At 32.2% G+C, this 26,451-nt stretch overlaps 2 protein-coding genes across 5 annotated transcripts in view; both read right to left on the bottom strand.

Annotated features, from left to right (window-relative positions):
• Positions 1-10,584, bottom strand: part of LOC136978575 (coiled-coil domain-containing protein 50-like) — a 175,656-nt gene extending 165,072 nt beyond the window's left edge. For 2 of the 4 annotated variants that reach the window (XR_010881248.1, XM_067274299.1), the window contains exons 1-2: positions 10,065-10,164; positions 8,580-8,609 (exon numbers count right to left, since the gene is read on the bottom strand). Coding sequence is in view for 3 of the 4 variants with exons in the window: in XM_067274299.1 (XP_067130400.1) it covers positions 8,580-8,609; positions 10,065-10,149 (115 nt within the window). In the remaining variant the exon portion in view is untranslated. Of the gene's footprint in view, positions 1-8,579; positions 8,610-10,064; positions 10,165-10,306 lie in introns of those variants that run through there. The other 2 variants (XM_067274300.1, XM_067274301.1) reach the window with 2 other exon arrangements.
• Positions 1-26,451, bottom strand: part of LOC136978578 (limulus clotting factor C-like) — a 225,199-nt gene that overhangs the window by 143,916 nt on the left and 54,832 nt on the right. The gene's annotated exons all lie outside the window — the stretch shown is intronic.

The following is a 26,451-nucleotide window of genomic DNA, read 5'->3' as shown; positions in this document are numbered from 1 at the left end:
GAGAACAACACTACATCTCAGGCCCATAACACTTCCATACAAACAAACCAAATTTTTATTAGGCGAGGAATTTTTCAAGGAGATTCCTTGAGTCCTCTCTGGTTCTGCTTAGCCCTGAACCCATTATCCAACATGTTAAACAACACGCAATATGGTTACAATATCAGACACAAAAAAACAACACAGTTTACACTGTCACATCTCATGTACATGGATGACATAAAACTTTATGCATCCACACAAAAACAACTTCATCAACTCCTACAAATCACACATTCATACACCAAGGACATACAAATGGAATTTGGCCTAGATAAATGCAAAACAGTTCACATAGAAAAAGGAATCCTGAAGAAAGAAGATTTTGCACTTGGAAATGGAGACATTATTGAATCCATGGAAGAGGGCGAGTTCTACAAGTATTTAGGATTCCAACAGGCCAAACTAACAGAACATACACAAATAAAGCAAAGATTAATTAAAGAATACCAAAGTAGGTTAAATGCTATTCTCAGAACACAATTAAATGCAAAACACACAGTTAAAGCAATAAACACATATGTCATCCCAGTACTCACATATTCTTTTGGAGTTATACATTGGACTCACACTGATCTTGAGCAACTCCAAAGGAAAACAAGAACAACACTTACTAAGCATAAACAACATCATCCTAAATCTGCCACAGAAAGATTAACCCTTCCACGTAAAGATGGCGGACGTGGCCTGATTGACATAGTTAACCTTCACTACAAACAAATACAGTCACTGCGAGAGTTTTTCTACAAAAAACAAGAAACATCACAATTACATAAAGCAGTAACTCTAGCAGACTCAAATAACACACCATTAAACTTACACTCATATCATATGGACACAACACAACATATAAAAAGCATAGACACCATTAAGCAATCGTGGGCTCGAAAGGCACTCCATGGCAGGCATCCTTACGATCTGGCCCAGGATTTTGTTGACAAAACTGCGTCAAACAGCTGGTTAGCTCGGGGATGCCTCTTTGGGGAGACGGAAGGATTCATGATTGCCATACAGGATCAGGTCATAAATACTAAAAACTACAGAAAACACATACTCAAAGATGCAACACTCACAAATGACACATGCAGAAAATGTCACATCATGCCAGAAACTATACAACACATCACCTCTGGTTGCAAGCTCTTGGCACAGACAGATTATTTACACAGACATAACCAAGTAGCAAATATAATACACCAAGAGCTTGCAAAGAAACACAAATTAGTAGACATCCACGAACCATACTACAAATACATTCCACAGACAGTATTGGAAAACAACACGCACAAAATGTACTACGACAGAGCCATAATCACAGATAAAACAATTTACCACAACAGACCAGACATCACACTCATTGACAAACACAATAAAATCACATACATTATAGACATATCCATTCCAAAACACTCACAATATACAAAACGCATGCACTGAAAAAATTAGCAAGTACACAGAACTCGCCCAGGAAATAAGGCATCTGTGGAGGATGGATAGGGTGCTTATTGTACCTGTTGTTCTCTCCTCTACAGGTGTCATACCACACACACTACACAAAAGCCTGGGCACATTAGAATTGAATAGAAACACATACATCACTCTACAGAAGGCCACTATATTGAATACATGTCATATTGTGAGAAAATTCCTGAATACAGACACACACACTGATACACTTCTTTAATTTCTGTTTTGGTTACTATGCCTTGACTTTGGTCCGGCATAGTACTTAGCCACCAGTGTTAACCGAGTATATCTAACTTAACCCAACATAATAATAATTAATTTAATAATTTTATTAAATATTTTTCTTGGCACTTGTCCTGTTACCAATGCATTGCTATGGCTCTGGCTTAAACACACACGCAAATTACAGCACTACATGAAAATTTTTAGAATCTTCAAGTTGAAGCACTTGGAATTTAGATGTGAACTGTTTTCATGTCACATTTGCATCTTTTCATTATTGTTATAAAGTAAAGTAAAAAAAAAAATAAACATATTTTGTCAAAAAATATAACATCCTCCCAGTAACTATCAGACATGAATCTCAAGCTTTTATGATCTCAAATGTGTTTCTCATATGGACAAACGTGACGGTCAGCTTTTTGGCAATGGACCTTACTAAGTTTTTATTAATTTTTTACTGTATAATTTTTTTTAAACACAGGACAGAACAGAGAAATAAAAGTCAAACATTTGACTACCCTAGCACTATTGTTTGTTTGAATTTAAACAGTATAAGTAACATTAAAAATAAGCATAAAAAAAAAACATTTTTACCAAGTTTAACAAACTGAACAAGCCTGAAATGAAAATCAAGAAAAAAGCATTATCTAAAATTTAATTTCAAAACAACTCTTTGGATTTGTACAAACATTTTTTTTTTACAAAGAAAGAAGAAGAAACAATATATTATTTCACAAAACAAAAATTTGTTTTTAAATCTTAAATTTTAAGAAATTACAAATTATTATTTATTTAATTTAAGATAATATTTAAGAAAATTGCATTGAAAATATGTTTGCAACGTTTGGGCAGAAATAATGATTATGAAAAAAAATCAATAATAATAATAATATGATTTTCATACATTTTTCCTTTAAAAAAATTGAGTTAATTTAGCCTATTTTTATTATCTTTATGTATTAATTAAATTTTTAGGGAATTCAAATTGCTGTTTTGTTTGTGAAAAATTACCCTATTTTTAAATGGATAAATAAAGCAACAATAAAGCTAAAAGATTATTTTTCAAAAAGTAGGACTTTCAAGCAGAAAACTTAATTTTAGTACTACTTATATAAACATTAATCCATTTTGAATTTGTTTCAAAACTATCAACACCAATAATTAAACATCATTACACATATTTAAGAAGTTCTTCCTAGTGAAGGTTTCATCGACTGATTTATTGAATGATATATGTTATTTAAAACGATTATTAGAGGATTATGATTCTCTTTTATCATACAAAAATGTTTTAAAAAAACTAAATGAAGAGAGATTTAGTTATAAATTAACCGAAAACAAATAACCGATTCAAGTTTAATTCAGTTCAGTTCCACGTAAACTATACTATATCCACTTATGCTCAACCCCTCCCCTTGTCCGACTTGTGGTAACGCCTCTAGTCCCTAAGATAAAAATTTGATATTAAGCGACGTATATTAAATCTTAATTTTATTTGTCGTAAATTTTTCTTCCATTTCCTCATCACCTTTCATGTTTATTTCCTTTAAGGTGTTTCTAATAATATATTACGCCAATGACGCATCCAGAGGGGAGGCCAAGGGGCCTTGGCACTCCCCCGAAAATAAAAGAAATAAAGTACTAGTAAATTTTCCAAAAATCCTTTTCTAATTAAAATTCATTTCAATACCATTTACGAATTAGCGGCCAAATAAGGGAATTTTATTGAATTCGCCTTAAAAATTTCTTTATCCGTTCAAACTCGGCTCCCCCCGCCAGATTAAATTTTGATGGTGTTAAACGTAGTGATAGCGTTAAGTAGCATCCGATTTAATTTCATCCACGTTAAGTTACCATTGAATACACGGAACGCAATTTTTCAGAACGAATTATCCAGAATAAAAAACAGATTACGAATTGTCGAAGAATTTATTGCATTGTGCTAATAGCACTTCAAAGAAAACACGGGGGGAAGACGAATTAAACTATAAACGAGTCGTGCATCTATTGTACTTTTACTTCCGGTAAAAAGATTCTTAATCTAGCATTTACGTGTATATATTTCTGTATAAAACATATACACTGTCCTCGTTTTATATTTCAGTTTGAATTTCAAACGGGCGTAATAATAATAGTAATATTCCATGCCCACAAACAATAAAAAGGACACCATAAAAGCGCGAAAACTTCTGTAAAATCTGATCTGAAACGGAGCCGGGCAAGCCTTATCCAGTTTAATGTCTAAATGAGATAATATAATGTATTGTATGTGTATCATAAATATAAGCTTTTTTAAAACAATTTTTCTAATTTGTTATATTATGTAATTATTGATAAAATGGTATAAAATTTCCTAGCTGTCAAGGGGTTAAAAATCTATAAAAAAGTTATGAATCGTTTTTCTTTCTCCGTACACGATGAAATTTGTCACAGATTTGACAAACTTCATTTGACATTTAAAAATAATCGCATCAATGTGGAACACGTACAAAATATTTTGATTCGTGAGCGTCGGAAATAACAATAAGGCTGTTGATGAAAAGGCGTGTCTGAGTTCCAAACCTATTCATCATAAAATAAATTCTCTGACTACTTCCTGGATGGAAGTTTGTTTGCAGAATATTGTATGACTACACTTTATATAAAGAAACTTTCGAGTTTCGATTTTATTTCGAAATGTTCTTATGCGTTAAATTATGCATAAAACAAAACAAAAAAATCGAGCGTTGTATACGCCAGGGAATAAAATACACTGAAATCATTATTTCAACCTCGAAATTTTTTCGATCGTATCATTATTTACTGTCATTTGCAGGTTGGTTATTTATATTTGAGGAAAAAAACACTGCTATTCAACACTTTTTTTGACGATTTAACCTAAAAAAACTTTAACCATTCGTTTAAGATGTCAAAGAACTTGTTATTGCTAATATCGATACGCTCTATCAATTATCCTTTCAATTTCTTCAATTTAAGAAGAAAAAAATCTACATTATGGAACCATAAACCATGCTGTGGTAAATTTTTCAAAGGAATAAAAATATTTCATGGCTCTGGCTGTTTAAATTCCTTTAAAAATTATGACGCCAAACTGTCTTTAAAAAAAAAAAAAAAATGATGTTTTAAATAAAAATCTCAAAAATAAAATGTAATTTCGGTAACAGGAGTATGTACTTAATAATAAATTGAAATGAAAAATCCAACAGAACAATTAGCTTATGGAATAATTAACTACAATGTCGGCATTTAATTCGTAATGGTGATTCATTTTAGATTGTATCCATAAATTTTGGATTTTGCTTAAGAATTAAATGTTCAGGCAGTAATATTTCCACATTTAGGATCTCAATGGTGCAGCAAATTAATAGTAATTCAAAATAGAAATCATTTGCACTGTAATAAACTGTTTCTAATTAAACAAAACCAAAAGTTAAAAAAATTTTAAAAGATTCTTACATAAGAAATAAAAATTTATAAACTCCAGTTTAACTCTGCGTTAAAATTTATATTATTGATTTTTAAGTTTAATTCAAATTGAATGGAGAAAAATTTGATGTACGGTACAAAAACATGTATATATTGTCATGTAATATTCAATATCTTTAAAATAATAATCTATAAAAATATTTATAAATTTAATAAGATGTTATGTATCTATAAAAATTCGTAAAGATAAATAAAAACGTTGTTACGTCCGTTGCGTAACTAAATTATAATTCTGTTATGTTAGACAAATTGTAAAAAAGAAGTGCAAACATCCTTTTTAAAACAGTAAATATATTAAATTAGATGCACCGATGCTTGGTATGGTCACAGTTGATAAATTAAATTAAAAATAATTATAAAAGCCAGACAAAAAGTTATGAATTTAGATTATATATTGATATTATTTGACATATATTATTTAAATTACTTTCATAATATATTTGTTATAGACTTAAATATAAATATTTGATGCCTTACATTACTTTCCAAAGGAAAATTATAAACAATAATAGTGTTAGAAAATAAACTTTGTCAATTTCCTGTTGTGGTCATAAATTATGACTTACATAATCTGGATTTTTAAGCAAATTTTATTTAAAATTCTCATTATATGGAATCCACAATACTGAAAATATGTCAAAGTTTGATTACATCACAATATACTAGTATAAATCTCTTTCTTTAGATATCTAAAAAAAATTGTTAAAAAATTTATAATTAATATATTTCAGATCCAATTTAACAATTAGGAGAATTTATGTAATTATTTTACATAAATATAAAATTTTTGAGCGACAGAAATAGTTTTTGCTAAATATTTTGAAAATAATCATCATAATCTATTTCTATTATATTAAAAAAAATGCCAAATTTTAGTCAGGAAACAAAAATATTTTAATTATATGTTTCATTAGATGAATTGGAAAAATATAGAGAAAGCATTAAAGTTGGATATGTTGTTGGCCCAATTTTCTATTCTATAAAAGAAATTTTTTATATTTAAGTTGTAAATTTTATATCTTATGTCCAAATATTTAAATTTTAAACGATCTTAACTATTTCACTTTATTTTTTTGGTATTATGATTCAGTACATTCATTTAGCTAACTTGTTTGTGATAAATATTTTATACTCGGAAGAAATGCAGGTATTTATCTAGTCGGTCAGAAAATTTATATTTCAGGAAGAACAATCTAACATGCCATTAATAATAATAAATTAACACTAGAATGTCTATTTAATTATTAAGAAAATTAAATATACATTATGTATAATCTTCATAAACTAATTGATTTTTCTTTATATAAAAGAGTAAGTTCTGCTATTGAAAAATTATCTTTTCAAATACTCCACACATTAATTTATAATTTTTTTTACACATTTCCACTTTTTTACGATTTTTAATACATATGGCATTATGATAAACTGTGGCTATTTAAGAGAATGTATTAAGTGTATCAATATAACTTAATAGTTCTGTAATGCTCTTAATAAATACCAGCATAATTCACTAAAACTAGTTTTAACAGTACTATAAATATTTGCTAATTGCTAAGGCATTTGTATATGCTTACTTATTGATTTCAAATTATTAAAAATCCATTCAATACACTAATGCAATGAATTCCTATTGTTTTGCAGAATGAAATTTTTACTAAAAATTTAACCATTAAACGATATTAAAACCACTAAATAATATATTTTTATTAACTGACCACAGGAAAAATTCTCTGGTTTGTAATTGCTGTTTTAACCTTGAAGTTCAATAGACAGCATTCTGAAAAAATACAATATATCCCATACAATAAGATGGCTGGCTAACGACCTAATGCTTAACAATTCCCTTTTTTTTTTTTTTTTTAAGATGGGTTAATGAATTAACTCATTACCTTTCAAATTAAAATGAGAAGTTATTTTTAATATACTGAATTTAATTTTTTTTTTTCTTTTGTTAGTAATATTGAATGCAACATGAGATCTTATTGTATATATATATAAAAAGTCGTATTTACAGAACTTTTTATGTAGAGAATGTAGCATCAACGTGGTTTCACACTGAAATTTTCATATTTTAAACGTACTTCTTTAATGATTAATATTATTCACATTTTAAAGATTTCAAACATTTACAATTACCTGATGTAGAAATCAATCAATTGGTAATAAAATAAATTTAGAATATTAATGAAAAAATAACTTTTTTATTAATAGTTATGAATAAACAAATATAAATCTAATTTAAATATATAATTTCATACTCTAATGCCAAAAATTTATCTAGATAAGTAGTTTCAAGGAATGCTATAATTATTTCTATTAAAATATTATCTTGAATTACTGATGGGGAAAATTTTTCAAAGTGAAGGTCAAATATTTTATTTCAAGTATTAGACGTATAAGGAAGGAAATAGGAGAAATATAGAATGATCTCATATTATTGATTGCATGCTGTCTTTAGCCTTTAGGCATCTACTGAAGGGATCTCCAAAATAACAGTTTTAAATATAAATTACATTCAATTTACAGAAAACCTACATTAACTTATTCAATCATTTTTCTATCAAAACAGATTCATTTATTTTATAAAAACAACATATGATGATAAACAAATATAATGCAGACTAAATGATAAAAAGTAAAACTGATATTTTAACTGAAATAAAAAATATTATAATAATTAAGCATATTTTTTGTCTAAGTCAATTTAATTTCTATTAAATTCATTATTATGATTAATAAAATGAGTTTAAATGATAAATTTGTATTTAGAATGATAATTAGGTTTTATTATTTAAATCTGTTTCAATTAATAGATAACTGAAATAGAACTATATATTTAAGTAAACTTAAACCTGGCAACTTTTGAGTTGAATCAATTTAGCCAATAGAACACTGAATAAGTTTTTTAAAGACAAAAAATTCAAATCCATCACCTAATATTTACTTTTATAATACATAAAAATATCATTGTATTGTCAAATCATTAAAGATTTTATCTTTTTAATTCATAATATTTTTTCTACTTATATTTTCAAACAGTCTTGTCTGCACACATAAAACAAGCATGCTTGAATTTGTATTCTGGTAATTTAAAATGAAAATAAGAGAAAGCCTTGAAAATATTTTTTGTCTTGATAAAACAAGGACATCAAGAAAATTGGCTACTCGGTCAAAACAATCTGAATTGTCTGTATCTAACTTATGTGTAAATGTAGTCTATGTCTGAAATTATGACTTTTTTCAATATAACATTTTTGATCATTTTAGTATTTATTTTAAACTTGATATAATAAAAATTCAGAAACTATAACCGTAGTGCTACCAAACATCTCTTTTTTACCAATACTTATAAAATTTACACCAACCTCGGGGCATACGAAACTGCTTTTCACACACTATAATAGAAAAGAAAAAATCAATAAGTTGTTTTTAATAAATCTTAACATGTAAGCATTTTTATTGAGTTCTAGCTTTGCACTGTAACTGATATGCTATGTATTTGAAAAAACAGTAAGTTCAATATACATGATAAAAAATTAAATGTCAATATTAATAATCTTTTTATCCTCTGTTCACATTTACAAATTCAAATATCTTTAGGTGAAAAATAAGTAATTTTCGCATTTTAATTGTTGATTTTATATATAAAATTATTTTTATTTTACAGAAAGAACTTTGTATTAAATAGGAAATACTTGATTATTTTATAATTAATAGAAACAATTATCATCATCTGAGAATTAGGAGATTATTTATTAACCAAAGCATTAATAATTTGTCAGCTTAATAATATGATAAATTGTGGCAATTATTAATATTTTGTACTTAATAAACAAAAAGTTAAAAATATTTTAACTGCAAAATAATATATTACGGTAACAAATAGGTCAAAATGCTCAACGTAAATTACTTTCAATAGTAAATAATTGAAAATTAAACTTGCTTTTATTTCTGTAAATATGAAACCTGTTGTAACAATAATAACAACATAAGAAACAAAAAATAACAACTCATATTATAAGGCATTTCATTATTAAATTATGTATATTGAGTCATAATTTACAAGTCTATAATAAAGACATTTTACAGAATTTTTCTTTGATTATTATTTTTCTGGAAAAAAAAAAATGAACACTTAACTTTAAAGCAATTCATAAATGTACATCTTTTGTATGGTTTTTAGAATGTTTTTATAATCCAACTTAAGACAGAACTAAAAAAAATCAATAATTTAAAGAATTATGATAAGAGTTTATAAACATATAAATAAAAACTTGTCTTCTTTGTCAAGGTACTGTAAATATTACAAAGTACAGTGTGTGCAATTCAGAATTCCTTAATAATCACTTGTAAATATTCTTTAAACAAACACTGTAAACTCTTACATTATACTCGAGATCTTTTTCTCGGTATCGAATGACCATCAACTTCTGTTTAATTCGAGCGAAACTAAACGAAATATTTTACATTATGAACCATATAAGTGCGGAATATAAAATATTTGTTTGGCATTTGTTACGAAGCAGAGAAAGAGTTCGAAAGAACACACACAAACAGAACATTATAACTTTTTTGCTATTGGCAGTCAATCTTTTTTTCCGGTGTCGTAGCTTTAATTTTAATATTCGGTAGCCTGGAGGAAAATAAAGATAGCCAAGAGGCTAATATTCTGTTTCGTCCTTCCCGTCTTTCTACTTTTGCAAATTTTTCGTGCCGATTTCTTAAAAAGTTCAATCTTTTTGAGCAATGCAGGTGATTTTTTTAAGTCCGTCCACCGAAAAACATTTTAATTTACAGTATAAATTTAAAAATTCTATATTAAAATAATAATAATAAAGGTAAACATTTACAGTAATAAAAATAAATTTTGATCAAGTAATTTGTGAAATTTTCCAATGAGGAAATATTTATGGAAAAATCACATGTTAACCTCATAAAACAATACTATATTTACAGGTCAGGGTATTTACAGTAATAATATCCTTGAAAAGGGATTTAGGGGAAAACAGGGGGGAAAGAAATAGTTCAGATTTCCCTTTTGAATAATGAGCTTGATATGGTTGAGTTAAAGAGGAGAAAATAAAAAGTATACCTTGCTCGACTCTTCCCTCTTGTACTTCAGAGTTTTCTCCATTTCTGGCATCTGTCATGCTACGAATTTCAACAGTCTCCATTTTTCTTAATTATTTAAACGAATTTACGATCGCACTGGTTTATAAACATTTTAAAATCTTTTCCTTGATACAAAATCTTAAGATAATTTCAAATCCATTCGGTTTATTTCTTATAAATAAAAACCCGACGTTTTATTGTCCGACAACTCTCCCAGCTGCTCGCAGAGTCGTTCTCTTTAAATATCGGAATTTTTCCCCCTTTTTCTTCATCTCTACATTTTTAATTTCGTTATATTTTATTTTTATATATCAATTAATTACCGATATTAATATTGTTAAACTTAACGAATAATTTTACTGATAATGTTTAAGTTAAATGATTTATTTTTTTTAAAAAATCCAACGGAGATTTTCTTTTAGAATTTTTCTCGCTAGGGGTCGCCGAAATTTATATATAAATTTAATTCACTTATTAAAAATATCGAATCTAATTAATTTTCTTTTCTATTTTCTATTTTTGTTTTTTAAAAATATAAATTTATAAATTGAAGATTAAAATTTACGTATCGAGTTAGCTTTTAATTTTATTTTACGAATCTAGTATGTAATAAGCAAATAAACCAATTATGATTGGTTCGCTTGCTTAGTCGTTTTAAACTAGATGCATTTGTTAGTACACTTAAATACTTTCAGAAACACTTTAATATTATAATTTTGAAGTATTATACTAATTTTTAAAAAAATATTACTTCCAAATTTTGTTTTTGTTTATTTATTTTTTTAATATTTATACAAAATTTTAAAGCATATAAATGAGTATTAATCGTGTAATTTTATTTCCACATTTTATTTTAGTTTTTAATTATGAGGAAACCATCAGCACTAAGGTCTGAAAGGCGGCCGGATGGCCGAGCGGTAAAGGTGGCAGCCTACCGCTCTGGGGGACCCGGGATCGAATCCGAACGGGTCGAATTATCCCCAGGAATTTTTCGGGGGGTGGTCCGTTCGGATATGTCGGGCCCCGTCCCTCACCACCCGGTCGCCCCATTGTGGGCCTGGCCGAACCCATAATGGGCCTACTAAAAGAGGCCCTCTTAGTGCCCACAGGGCGGAAAGAGCTAAAAAAATAATAATAATAATAATAGTAAATAAACCAACCAAAGCCGAATTTTCGGGTTGGAATAGTCGATTCCAGCCCGAAAATTCGGCTTTGGTTGGTTTATTGCTTTAATATATCGGGTTGGCTGATGACGTTTGTTAAGTAAGCCAAACTCTTGTGTTTGAAATAATACTTCGCGCATCAACTGAAATCAAAGTTCACAAAACTTGACAATGTTACGTAATGGCAGTCGGACAAAAGCATTTGTTATCGATTAGAAGTAAGAATATTACACCACGTCGACGTTTTTCACGCTCTCAATATATAAACTGCGAAAACATTAAACTTATTCGTGAAATTTTCTTAAATTAAGACATTATATTTTTTTAAATTACTGCCACAAACATTTTAAATAACGCTAATGTAATTACAACTGTATTGTCTCGTTTCAAAGAAAAAACAAAAATCAAATTTAAATTCGAATTAAATATTCGATTGACGTAGAACAGAATCGTTTCTTTAAACGTCGTTCGAATCATCGAATTCAGTTTTCTGCTTTCGTTGCGAAGAAAAAGATCATGGACGATCGTGGTGAAAGGCAAAAGAGAAAACGCGCTGTCACTCCCTCCGTGTCGGAGGAAGATTCCTCTCCGGTGAAGAAACTGACTGTCAACGTTCGGCTTCCGTCTTTAAACGACGTCTTCGACGACTTCATCAGAAAAGTAATAAACGACATTGGAAGAGGGAGAACATCTAGGAGGAGACCGAAGGCGAGAAAGGTGGGAAGAAGACGATCGAAATCGAAGAGGATGGCGGGGAGAAAAGGAAGAGGACGATCTAAGATCGGCAAGGGACGAAGTGGAAGATCTCGTAGAAGGGGCAGTCGCAGCAGAAAGAAAGTAGAACGGTAATCTTCACCGACGTCCCCGACGACCGGAAACGGAACTGCTAGATTACCGTAGTCTAGTGATCAAACGGCTCTTTTCAGAGCCACTTTTTTATTGGTAAAGAGTAGCCAAATCCATTTTAATAAACAGCAATTAATGCTTTATTATATGTCATAATTAATATATGTCGTATATTCAATTTTACTTTAAATTTTGAATCGTTCGGAACGATCGACGATAGCTACTTACAAGTTAGATAGTCGAAAACGTTTGATAAATGAAAAACAGTTGCTGAAACATGCTAAAACTCTTCAACAACTTTAATTAGTAAAAATATTATTTGAGATTTATGTAAAAAATTAATTATAAAATAATGGATTTAAATATGGATAAAAATTTAAACTACAAGGATGCCCAGGCTTACCATGGGCATGGAAGTATATAATCAAGAATAACTCTTAAAATCTGATGCATAGCGCGCCGTCGATGTAATTTTATGTTATTATATTTGTATTTTATTTCGTTCTACTCTATTTTGATTCGTTCAGTTTATGTATTTAATGGATTAGTTATATTATTTATATTTTATTGTTCGAACCGTTTTAAATTTAAATTTCATATTGGTTCGATTGTAGAACGATTTAAACGTTCCAACGATAACCTGATAATGGCCTGTTGATCAGGTTGAAAACGTTAAAGTATTAAATTATCAGCAATAAGATGTATATAGTATATAATATTCAATGAGTCTGAGTGTATGTGGAATTATTAAATAATGGAAAAGTCAATCTCCCCTACAGGCTAAACAGTTTCGAATTTCTAGATTCAAACGTTCCGAACGATTCAAAATTGAAAGTAAAATCGAATAAAGCATTAATTGCTGTTTATTAAAATGGATTTGGCTACTCTTTACCAATAAAAAAGTGGCTCTGAAAAGAGCCGTTTGGTCACTAGACTACGGTAATCTAGCAGTTCCGTTTCCGGTCGTCGGGGACGTCGGTGAAGATTACCGTTCTACTTTCTTTCTGCCGCGACTGCCCCTTCTACGAGATCTTCCACTTCGTCCCTTGCCGATCTTAGATCGTCCTCTTCCTTTTCTCCCCGCCATCCTCTTCGATTTCGATCGTCTTCTTCCCACCTTTCTCGCCTTCGGTCTCCTCCTAGATGTTCTCCCTCTTCCAATGTCGTTTATTACTTTTCTGATGAAGTCGTCGAAGACGTCGTTTAAAGACGGAAGCCGAACGTTGACAGTCAGTTTCTTCACCGGAGAGGAATCTTCCTCCGACACGGAGGGAGTGACAGCGCGTTTTCTCTTTTGCCTTTCACCACGATCGTCCATGATCTTTTTCTTCGCAACGAAAGCAGAAAACTGAATTCGATGACTCGAACGACGTTTAAAGAAACGGTTCTGTTCTACGTCAATCGAATATTTAAATTCGAATTTAAATTTGATTTTTGTTTCTCTTTTTAACTTTTTCATCCTGCTCATCGCTGTCACTACTTTGTACTTCAGATTTTTTTTCTTTTTAAATTTACTGAAAAACCAAACAAATATAAATACAATACTAAATTAATAAATGTAAATTTAAATTTTGGCCGGAACTTGCCATTACGAGATGTGTTTGTTTATTTTAATGTTTTTTAATTAATTTATTTATTATTACTTCCTACCCGTATACCAACTTCCATGGTTTTACGAGCACCTACCACAATCTATGTGTTGATCCTAAACCCATCCTGTTGAGGCCGGATGGCCGAGCGGTCAAGGTGGCAGCCTACCGCTCGGCCATCTTTGTAAGCCTTAGTTAATTATTTATTAACATTTGAATTTATATGTTAAATTTTGGGAAAATTTTTATTATAAGTATCTGAAAAATTCTATCTATTTAAAAAAACATGAAATAATTAGTGATGATAAAAGTTATTTTTATTATAGAAAAGATATGTCACGTTATGATTTAAAAAAATTATATTTATTACAAATGCATGGCATCGTTTTTACATTCAACATAAAACACGCATAGATGTGCGTTTCAGGTCGCATCGCGCGGGAATTATAAATCGGGCAATAAATGACTTAGCATTTAAATAATTTTTTTCGCATGTCTAGGGAGGGGCAACTGCCCCTCTGCCCCCTCTCTGGCGACGCCCTTGTTCCTATCCCCCTTCCCGTCACCGACCACGAGAAAAAAAGGAAAACAAAATGTTAAAAATATGAAAATTTTTTTAACATTTTTTTAACGAGATTATTATTATTTATTATTTCAATTTCTTTATTAGCAAATGGGAATAATTTCTCTGTTACACGTGAAAGAAATTTAGAAAAAAAAAAACAAAAAGGATACTTACTGGTATGGGTTAAGAAGACGCCAGTGGAAAATTGTGATATTTGAAGAAAACTTAATTTTGTCTTTAAATATTAATAATATAAAAAGTACTCAGCAAATAAACACAGAAACAAAACACCTTAATTTTTTGCTGAGAATATTTCTCAGCAAAAAATTAAGGTGTTTTGTTTCTGTATAATTGAAAAAACATACGTTTTCAGCTTGATTAACAGGTCATATTCAGGTCAAAAAACGAAAATGGAACAGACATGTTCCATGTAAGGAACTGAGTCCGAGAGTTATTTTTATTTTATTATTATTTTTCGTTTTATTATATTTTGTTTGGGGCTTATGTTTAGTTAGGACGAAGGTTCCCCACCACTCTCTTATTAGTAACCAAAAAACAGATAATAAACCAACTCACGAAAAAACGAGCGCCGTAGAAAAAATCTCGCGCACTTCCGCTGCCCAGCGGAAATAAACAGTCCGCAGAAAAAAATGGAGGGGGGAATCCCCACACTCACTAGAAAAGAAATACTTACTAAACCGTCATAAAACATCCCAGAAAATTGTGCTAAATGCTTTGTAAACGGTTTATAAGATTTTGTCGGAGAATTGAAGCTGCCAGAAAGAAATTTGATGTTAGAAAAACTAAGTATGTAAATAAGGGGAGTAACCTAGCTGAATTGTGACGTCACCTCACAGCATAAAACCAGCACGCTAACCGAAGACGAGCGAGGTGATTTCTGGTCGAAGTCCAGATTGAGAATTAGGCGATCCAAGGTGTTAAAGAGGAATTCGATTAGACGATAGCAAAAGGATTGAGGAAACAAGTTCCTAGTATAGTGAGGTGGAGCGGCCGGATGGCCGAGCGGTCAAGGTTAGCAGCCTGACGCCCTGGGGGACCCGGGGTCGAGAAATCCCCAGGAATTTTTCGGTGGGTGGTCCGTCCCTCACCACCCGGCCGCCCCATTGTGAGCTTGGCCTAACCCATAATGGGCTTGCTGTAAGAGGCCCTCTTAGTGCCCACAGGGCGGAAAGAGTTACAATAAAAAAATAAATAAAAGAGTATAGTGAGGTGACGGATAGACGTTTAGTTCGTAAGAGATTCTGTTCATACTTCCTAAGTATTTGATTTGTCGCATTTTCAAAGGGGAATTAAGATTAAGTTAAGCTAAGTAGCTGAGTTTTATTGTCGGGTTGACTTGTTGATTTTCGTTAATAAATTTTGTTTTGGATTATAGACTATTGTAATGTACATAATTAAATTCTATTTACTAATTAAATATATTTGAAACTTTTGCTTTGACTTGATATTTGTCGTTATTCTTACTAATAGTTCTGGTGCACGCGTGAAACCCCAGGCCTGGCAAACTAATCTCGAATCCGCGTAAAGTACCCGTTAGGTTAACGAAAGTTTTACCGGCAGAAGTTTTTTTTTTTTTTTTTAACTCTTTCCGCCCTGTGGGCACTAAGAGGGCCTCTTTTAGTAGGCCCATTATGGGTTCGGCCAGGCCCACAATGGGGCGACCGGGTGGTGAGGGACGGGGCCCGACATATCCGAACGGACCACCCCCGAAAGATTCCTGGGGATTATTCGACCCGTTCGGATTCGATCCCGGGTCCCCCAGAGCGGTAGGCTGCCACCTTTACCGCTCGGCCATCCGGCCGTCTACCGGCAGCAGTTAGTGTCGGTTTCCTAAGATACTAAAAATAGTACTTTACATCCATGCATAGAATACAAATATTCCAAATAGCTAACGTATATACTGTATTTCAAAAATTAAAAATAATTTAGATAATTTCAAACAAATACCCGATTTTGATGGCAATTTCCGACTGGCGTCGTTAACTTATGAGTTTCGTTGGATCACTCGAGAATAGGCGTCAGATAGGAAGTATCCCGGGGGCACCACGAGGAGGTAAGGCTCGGAGGATTTGAATTTCCGCCCCCATTTAGTCCGGAGAGACTCGTATTTCATCTCTCCGCATTAAATGAAGTCAAACAATTAAATAAGACGCCCGATTGTTATATTACATTCTTTTTATTTGTATTGTCGACTGTTTGTTTCGTCAATCGGTATATTGATATTTTCACAGAAATTTTTGCAATTTATAAATCAAATTCTTCACAATCATAGTAATGCATAATTAATGAATTAAATTATTGAAGACAATTTATAAATTCGTTCTAGCAACGAAATTCTCCATTGGAACTTTTTACTTATCCTGTTTTAAATTTACATATATTCATAAACATTCACTTTTTCTAAACATATTTCTTGACGGCCGGATGGCCGAGCGGTAAAGGTGGCAGCCTACCGCTCTGGGGGACCCGGGATCGAATCCGAACGGGTCGAATAATCCCCAGGAATTTTTCGGGGGGTGGTCCGTTCGGATATGTCGGGCCCCGTCCCTCACCACCCGGTCGCCCCATTGTGGGCCTGGCCGAACCCATAATGGGCCTACTAAAAGAGGCCCTCTTAGTGCCCACAGGGCGGAAAAAGTTTAAAAAAAAAAAAAAAAAAACATATTTCTTGTCGTTGTCTTAACTAGGGTTACCAACTGAAAAAAATAAAAGTAGCTAAAAGCAAACAAAAAACTGTCTAAAAATAGCCCAAAAAGGCTATACTATAGATTACCATCTACGGAATTTCGGGACTTTGAGTATATATTTGAACTCGGGACCGAGACGAGTTCAACGGTACCTTACTTTTGGACCGGAGGCAAAAAATAAGAAAGTCGTCATAGTTTTTGAGTTATCATACTTTTCTAATGCTATCATGCAGACGGCACAGTAGTTGCTAGTACCGCCATCTTGCGGTAATGTCTGCAAACCATGAGGTCGGACTACGGTCATCTCCCGGAGGGATAGGTTAGGCTTGTTGGACAAGCAGCGCGTAGTCGCGTAGTACTAGCCGACAGCGAGCGTGTCGGCGGCTGAGGGGCCGTAGGCCCCGAGGCCGAGGAGCGCGAGGGTGTGCGAAAAAGACTTAACTCCAACTGCAGACGATCCGTGTGCTCGTGGATCGACATCTGCCTCTGTTGAAGGTATATATGACCGACTTGCCGGACAGCCTGTTAATTTTCGTCTCCGGTCCAAAAGTAGGTTATCGTTGAACTCGTCTCGGTCCCCTCAGTTCAGATATACACTCAAAGTCCGAAATTCCATAGGTGGTAATCTATAGTATCCCCTAAAAAATTTTCAAAATTCTCTAAAAAATTAGCTGAACAAAAAATAAAAACCTACCTTTAATTAATCTATTTTTAACTTTATTCAAAAAGTCCATTCGTCGCTAAATTCTTCAATTTCTTCATTGTGTTCAAAAGATGGTCCTGCTTCAAACTGTAAATATTGATATGATTTTAAAGTGCCTATTTTTCGAATGACATTTGCTGGCAATTCATAATCATAGCTGCATTTCCCTAATCTTTTCAAACCATATCTAATCGTTAATATGCTACTGAGTGAAATAATATTCAATCTATTCCGCAGTTTGGTCTTAACAATATTCATCTGGCTAAATAAACGCTCTACTTCTGCGTTTCAGTGAGGTAATAAAAGAATTTTTAAAACAAAATTGACCAAGTCTTGAAAGGGATTTTCTCTGGCAACACCTCGGTATTGAGCTACCTCCATCCACAGGTTTATCGTGCTGGAAGTTTCTTTCCACTGGATTGTATGGATTTTCCTCCATTGAAAGTCAATTCGAGTTAATACTGCATCATCAGTGAAAAACATTTTCGCAAAGTTTATTATATCACTTTTAACTGGGTTGAGACAATGGTCAATACTTGGCGACATCATGGTTTTCAACATTGATATATTGTCAGGTAACCTTTGCCGAAGTTGTTTTATAAGAGACAAAAGGAAGGCAATGCAGCGACTACGAATATTTTTCTTTTCTTCATCTAACAGTGCAGAATTGTTTATTTCAGTTTCAAACTGATAACCTAAATATGGATTGAGTGCTAAATGGTTTTCAATCACTACATCATTTGTTATTTTTGTTCCTGGAATAACAATCTTAGAACAACAAGATTCTATTAAATTTAGCAAGTCCTGTAGCAACTTTGTAGGATCATTATTCTCAGATTCAAATATTTTATTTAATCTCTGAACTTCGTCAAGTACAGGTTTAAGAAATAAAAAAAATAAAAAAAATTCCTTTGATCATCAAACATTGAGAACAAAATTTCTGCCCTATAACATCTTTCGTTTGTTCTGGCCAAATTAAAATTTGCCTTTAAATCATTCCATTGTTTCAAGATTCTATCAACAGCGGTCTGAATTGACATTCAACGAGTCTCACTACTTTGTACTAATTTCAATAGTTTATTTCCATCATTCATCAAAGATTAGAGTTCCTTGTATTTGGATTGTCTAATCGCAGAATGAGAAAACCAATTAAATGTTTCTTTAATAAGAAATTCTATATTTCTTGGAAGGCCTTCTTTTGTAGCGTGGAAAATAGCTAATTGTAATGCATGACAGAGGCAACGTACCAGAATCAAAGCAGGTACTTCGGCTTTGAGTTTAGCATATACTCCATTATTGATTCCTGTCATTACAGAAGCGTTATCTGTTCTAATTGCAACGAGTTTATGCAAATCCAAGGCATAATTTCTCAAGGAAAATTTAATTGCTTCACAAATTGCATCAGCATTGCACTCTTTAAATTGTTAATTTTCGCTATGGTTTATATACACATTATATCTCATATGAAATTCACACCGCTATACTCTAAACTTTAAAGCGCCCTCCAGCTGCTTAACTAAATTACAAAGGTAGACAAAATTGGGGTTTCTATACTTGAAGTTTATTGCTTTTCCGGTTGTAAGGGACATGATAAGATCGAAATTTCTATTTATCTTTATACGAGAGTATTAGGTTTTTGCGTACATATTGACGTTAACATCAATGTACGAGTATATGCAGGGAAAATCCCGCAATTTAGCCAAACTCTTAATATTAACTTTCGTGGCAACGCAACAATAAAACTCCGTGTACTAACAAATTGTCAGAGTTTTATTGTTGCGAGCGGTCGTTGATTGTTAATGCTAACGGTTGGATTTTTAGTTCGTGCGGTCAAAATTTTTTCGTTTCGAGTGTTTTTCTCAGTTTTGTTTCGTTTGCGTCGATTTTATCGGTAAGTACAGACTACGATGTTTCTAATTTCACGTATTTTTTGAACATTGTTAAGCCGAATATCACAATTAGTGCCAATGATTTTCCGACGAATCTCTATTTTCATAACAATTGATCGGTCTTGACAGAGACGACGGACGGGGACTTTCCACTCATTTTCACTCTTCGTTAAGCCCAAATCCAATGGAATCTAAATTAATAAATATATTACATTGGTATTAGCGCGCTATTGTTTATATACGCATATGATATTTGCACTGTGAACTTTAATTAAACAGAATAATTCGAGATTATTCGTCTAAATGTTCACAAATGTTTTGTGTTAGGCAATGGACAGAACTGTACAATTTGTAGAAACTGATTTCTATAGCGAACATTAAAAATCGTTTGAAAGTTAAAATTACTGTATTTAACAGAGATTTTATTATAATATTCATTTGTGACTTTTCGTTATAATTAAGACGACATTTTTAAAATTATTTTTTTCATTATTAGAAATCTTACAATTTACATAAAATTAAATTAACAAAACGAATACGAGTTGTATTTTCATAATAGTCATTTCTTTCTTTTGCAGAATGGAAAATTTCAAGCAATTAAAGAAGTGGCGTACCTCGGCAGATGGTGAGGAGGAGGAGGAAGGCTCTTCGTCGTCTTCCGTTCCGTTTCCGGTGATTCGGGTGCTCCCGAAAGATGTAGAGGAGAGCGGAGAGCGCGTCAAACGGGTGGTCGTCATCACTCCCGACGATAGCGCCTCGACTGTGGTCGACTACCTGGAACTGCGATACCCGGAAGTTGCAGAATGGACGGTGGAGTGTCGAGGGGAGTCCAAAGTGGTCGTGGAAACATCCGTCGAGCAGAAGAAACCTTGGTGGAAAAGGCTCTTCTTCTGCTGCATAAAGTGAATCTTCTCTCTTTCGAGATCGCTTCCACCCACGTTCCACTTTTCACCGGATACGACTCTGCCACCCGAATACGACTTTGTCACCCGGAAATGACGTTTCACCCGGCTGCGACTTAATTTACTGGACTTGACATTTCATTCCTGATTGGGTTTCTTCGTTTTCAATTGACGGACAGACATTTCTGCACTGGTTGTACAACTTACTTCGATTAGATTAAATTCTGATGATCTGCGAAGTGACAACCAAAACATAAAGCGATATTTTTACCAGCTCAAAGACTCTGTTAATTGTCTATAAATGGACAAGGCAACTTATATTGTACGGACATTCACACTGTATTTAAACCGGTGTTCGACTGTCATTGTAGTCCGAACCAGAATTATAATTACTTCAACAATTCAATTTGTAAATCGAATTGCCTGAAGTGTATATAAACTTTCATATTTAATAAATTTTAATATGAAATTTAATTTCAAAGATTGGCTATTTATCAAAATAAATATTAAAAATGCACACTTTTAGATTCATTAAAACGTTTCTACTTTAATCAATATTTATTTCCATCCCTGTCATCGTTTAGGTTTACAATAACGTGACTATTTTTAATATAGAAACGGGCGATAAAGTAATTAAAACGAGTACCATAGTTTTGCAATGAATTGGAAAATATCGGGAATTCACCAACAAAACTGCTCTCCCGCTTTTACAACGCCGAATTAGTGAATTCCGAAGCAAAAAGGCCGTTCTGCAGTATCGCAGTCGCACAGCGCCAAGTGGCAAATTCACTGATACGCGAATCAAAATTGCCGATCTCTCCCTCTATTAAACGTCTGTAGTAAATGTGAATATCTCGTTCTAAAGATACTTGTTTTCTTAGGTAGCGTGCAACATTTCGGGTTTTTCTGTAAAGGGATTGCCGAAATATAACCAGTTGAAAAGTGCAAAGATCTCCATAAAAGCTGTAACTTTTCTCTTTCTTATTCATTTGGCGGTGCAGATGCTCCTAGAGAAAGAACACCGCTGGCTCTAGAGAGGTCATATTTTAAACTTAAGCCTTTCTCGTTATCAGTGAGGTGCTGGCGAAACTTGCGGGTGGATAAATCAAACTTGGCGGGGTCCTATCCCTTGCTTTTATCGCTTCTTAAAATAAAATTAATCCGAACGAATGTTGTTGTTCAGAATAACAAAAGCTCAAATTTATGCAAATTAAACTTTTTTGTAGCGATTACACTAACAGCATATTGTGGGTGGCCGTCGTGACGCCCAGCGCCCTCGCAATTGTTGGTGAGAGGCAGAAAAATCACGAAATTCGGTCAAAAATCTAAACGTTTTACAATAAATTTCGAGGCGATGAAACAATAAAACTGTGACGATTTGTCGCGAGCGGTTGTTTATTGTTGATGAGAGCGGCCGAATTTTCAGTGAGCGAGATTTAAAGTAATTGATTTCGAGCGTTTTTCTGAGTTTTGCATCATTCGCAGTTATTGTATTGGTAAGTTCAGACTACGAACTTTCTAAATTTAAATATTTTTGAACATTGTTAAGCCGAATATCACAATTATTGGCTATGATTTTCCGACAAAGATCCACTTAGATAACAATTGATCGGTTTCGTCACAGAAACGACAAATGGATCTTTTCACTTATTTTAGGAGATACTTTTCACTTTCTTTATTGTTAATATTCGTTTAGCCCAGATTTAATCGAATTGTTAGAGTTCTTAAAGCAAAATGGAAATAAATAAATACATTAAGTGGTACTAAATCTAAAAAAGTTGTAGTTATGTATTTTTTTATTTTGAGAGTAATATCTAATTACAATACCTAAAAGCTTGGAAATTGAAATTGACATCCAACGAGTCTCACTACTTTGTACTAATTTCAATGGTTTATTTCCATCATTCATCAAAGAATAGAGTTCCTTGTATTTGGATTGTCTAATCGCAGAATGAGAAAACCAATTAAATGTTTGGTTACATTACATTCGTCAATTTATGGTTGCTATCACCTATATCAACTATTAAATTTTCTTTAAAATATGGTGCTAAAACATTTGAAATTATGGCTGAACATTTTGTTCGTCCAAGAGTCAGATTATTACAACTTTTGCTATCTGAAAAATTTGTTGTACAGAATTTAGTTTGTCTACATGACTTATAGGACAACTGCTATCAAAATGCAGTTACAATATTTACAGCGACACTTTGTATTTTCTCCTTCTATTTCCCGCAACCAGTTTTTATACCTATCGTCACGTAGCCATTCTATTCGAAATTTTTGAGTCTATTTTCTTTCATTTGGAATTTTCACTGATATCAGAGTAATATGTAATAAATTGCAATACCAATAAATAATAGTAAATAATATTATCACAAAATGACACTATATTACAGCACTTGGTTATTCACGATGCGGGATAGGTAACTTATAAGGATTCCCAAATTTTGAATGTAACAATGATGACTATCAAACTTTAAGAAAATTGACAAACTATTTGAATCAGGATTGGACCTGCTACTGCTAGTCGCAACGATAATGTTCATTAAGCCCCGTCCCCTTTACAAATGTTTACCATATTTGGTCATGATAAGAAAACTTGAGCTCTGATTAGTGTTGCCACTTATTAAAAATAAGATTTGCGACTCGTGCACATAATTATTGCACATTAAAGATAATATAAATGAAGAAATTTATTAAATTTTAATAGTTTTATGGATTTTTTCACAAGCTGCTAGATTTAAAATAATGTAACGTTTTAAGTTCCTTTTTTTAAAAGAAAGCGATGTTAATAATTCTTACCGGAAGGTATTTAATGAAATTTGTTCCAGACATTTGTGTTGATGGCATGACGAACAAAAGATTAGTTCATGTTAATTTACTTTTGTTATCCAGAACGATGCATATAGTGCACAATTTGTACACATGCACTGGTGCAGTTTCTACATATCAGTCTCTTGCACTTCCTGGCATGTTTTCTTTGTGTATTTTTGATGGGAATGAGACACTTTTATTTCTTACAATTATTTGCTCCTTATTACTTCTTTGAAGCATTTTAATTGATCGCCCATAGTTTTTTCTAGCTTCATCACTAGTAAATCGATGCAGTTTAAATTTAGGAGCTCTATTTGAGCAAGTAACGGCTGAACAACCCGGCATGATTTATTTTCATGTGGTAGCTTTAGACGTATCGGCAGATCTAAAGGCTAATATAATGATTTCTAACCTCAATATAACAAAGAACTAACTTGATGTTTAAAATCTATTTTAGATCGGAATTACCTGGTATATAGTTTCCAATTCTGTTATTTATCGTAATAAACAGCTGTTGACACTCACTTGTCATAGGCAGCTCGGAAGCTGGCCTCATAATGGCGTCCATAAACCACGTGACCGGAAGTAGCCAATCATAGTTTGACCCCCCCAGTTGACTATACTCTGTGTATACAGAGCTCTAGTCCGCCGTTCGCGTTTTGGTCCGAATACGACGGCGGCAACCTCTCTAATAGCATTTTCAATTTGTTTCTTTTATAAATCTCATCCCTACTCTCAAAATTAAGGTTGTTGCCATTACAGAAATATAAAACAAAATTTAAAAAGCCAGAAACAAAGGATCACTGCATAGTAGTGTTTTCCAACTTATTTGGTCATGTGACACTTGTAAAATATGGAAGTATTCAAAACACACTTTGCTGGAAAAATCAAAGGCTTACGTATATTATGAAATAATATACATTTGCAATAATACAATTTTAATGACTACGTAAACGTTTATTTCAGAACAATACTCCATTTATACTTGTACAATACTTATACTATTTATACAACACGATTTTATAATTGCACGACACCTCTTTAAGCGATACTGTGGTTGAAAAACATTGCTGTATAGGTTAGTGCAATTTGATCTCCAAACTTTTTTCGTGGCGTACCCCTACGACGGAAATAATTATAAGTTGTACAGTGCCCTTTATAATATAAATCATTTTGATTAAGTAACACAAAATAAAAACATTGTGTTTTGACCGGTGCCGCATACCTGTTATTACATGTTTAAAAATCTATTGTTTTCGGATACTCGAATACATATTAGGACAACGAATTGGTAGGAATGTCGATTCTAAATGAATCTCACTCGTCTGCAATAAAACTTTTTAAATAAATTAGAAAAATGTACATATAAAATCTATGTTTATGGAATAAATTACTGAGAAAAAGTTGCGAAATTTTCACTATAAATACATAATTCCTGCTAAGTTTCCCGCTGCCCACAATTTGAATTTTTTCCGTGTATGATCGTGAGTCTACTTCTTCGGGAGGATGACTGTAAGATTAGACAGACTGCAAACAGGACACACAAACAGTATTTTGCAGGGAAACTTGGTTTAACCCAAGTATCACTTTGAGTACCCCTGGGGTACGCGAACCTCACTTTGAAGACCATTAGGTTAGTGTATAAACATATATTATACCAAAGTAAATGTTTAAGATTTACAAGAAAATTCCAGAAAAATTCTTTTAGAATTTTCTTGTAAAATTTTGATGTAAGTATCGTCCTGGCTATTTACGACTGGTTTTATCAATGTTAATTAAAAGAATTTTTCAACTTTTGTCCAAGTTGAATATAAGCAAATTTTTAGTCATTCCAAGACCCGTTGGTTATCCTTGTATCAATTAAAAATGTATGAGCCACTAAAAAGTTATTTCTTATCTATTGAGAAGCCTCCAGTTGTGCTTAAATCATTCTTTGAAAACCCATTAAATGAAGCGTATCTAATGTTTGTACAGTACATTCATTAGCCTACAGTTTTCACCAGTTTTTTTAAAAATAGAAAAAGAATCTAATTGTGTTTATAGAAACAATGTCTATTTTGGAAGAAGTTTCTGATATTTTAAAAGTTAGGTTAGAAACAAATTTTCTCCTATTGACAGTGAATAAAATTCTGAAGAAAAATGCAGAATTGGAGAAAGAATGCTTGATTATGTATCAAACTGGACTCGAATACTTAAATCATTGGACTGTTCAATTTTTGCCATTCAAAGTTTTTAATTGGATGTCACTTACAAAAATCCCTGTCTGGGAGGATGTTATGGAAAGTACTGTATTGAATATCTAAATGAAAGGAATATTGCAGTTGACGATTCGAAGTGCGTAAATCAGTATAGTTCTTTGAAAAATTATTTAAAGGCAAATTTTAATTTAAATGAAAAATGGCTTGTTTTTTCAGGCAACAGACAATCCGGAATTACATTATGAATTGCTTAAAATTTGCCAATACGTTTTCAATTCCCGCACACAATGCCACCACTGAAAAAGTATTGAGTCTGGTGGAATTTCAGTGGACAGATGAACGAAACAAAATGGCAATTGAAACGGTAAAGTCTGGTTATGGTGAAATTTAACTTTAACAATCGTGATTGTTTAGAATTTTATGACGAAATCTGAAGAAACAAATAACTGCTTAACAGAGTCAGCACACCAGAAAAATATGATTTCGTGCAGCAACCTTAATTAAAATGTGAACAATTTCAAAAGTACTTTTGAAAAGATGTTCGTATTCGTAAAGGTTCAATAAAAAATCTTTTTTTTTTTACAAAATTGTCCTTTGCATCAGGCTATTTATACGCATAATAAGAAAGTTCCTAAATGAAAGAAATTATTCTCTCTTGCAAACACTTCAGGTTTACTTTACATAATGTGTAACGTTTGTGAGAATTATTTTCTTTTCTCATCATCTAATTTTAATTTATAAAAACGTT

This window comes from Centruroides vittatus, unplaced genomic scaffold, assembly GCF_030686945.1.
Source record: "Centruroides vittatus isolate TY-2023 unplaced genomic scaffold, ASM3068694v2 contig_546, whole genome shotgun sequence".
Lineage (NCBI taxonomy): Eukaryota > Metazoa > Arthropoda > Arachnida > Scorpiones > Buthidae > Centruroides > Centruroides vittatus.
Note: the sequence above shows the minus strand (reverse complement) of the source record. Positions and strands in the feature narration are given on the sequence as shown.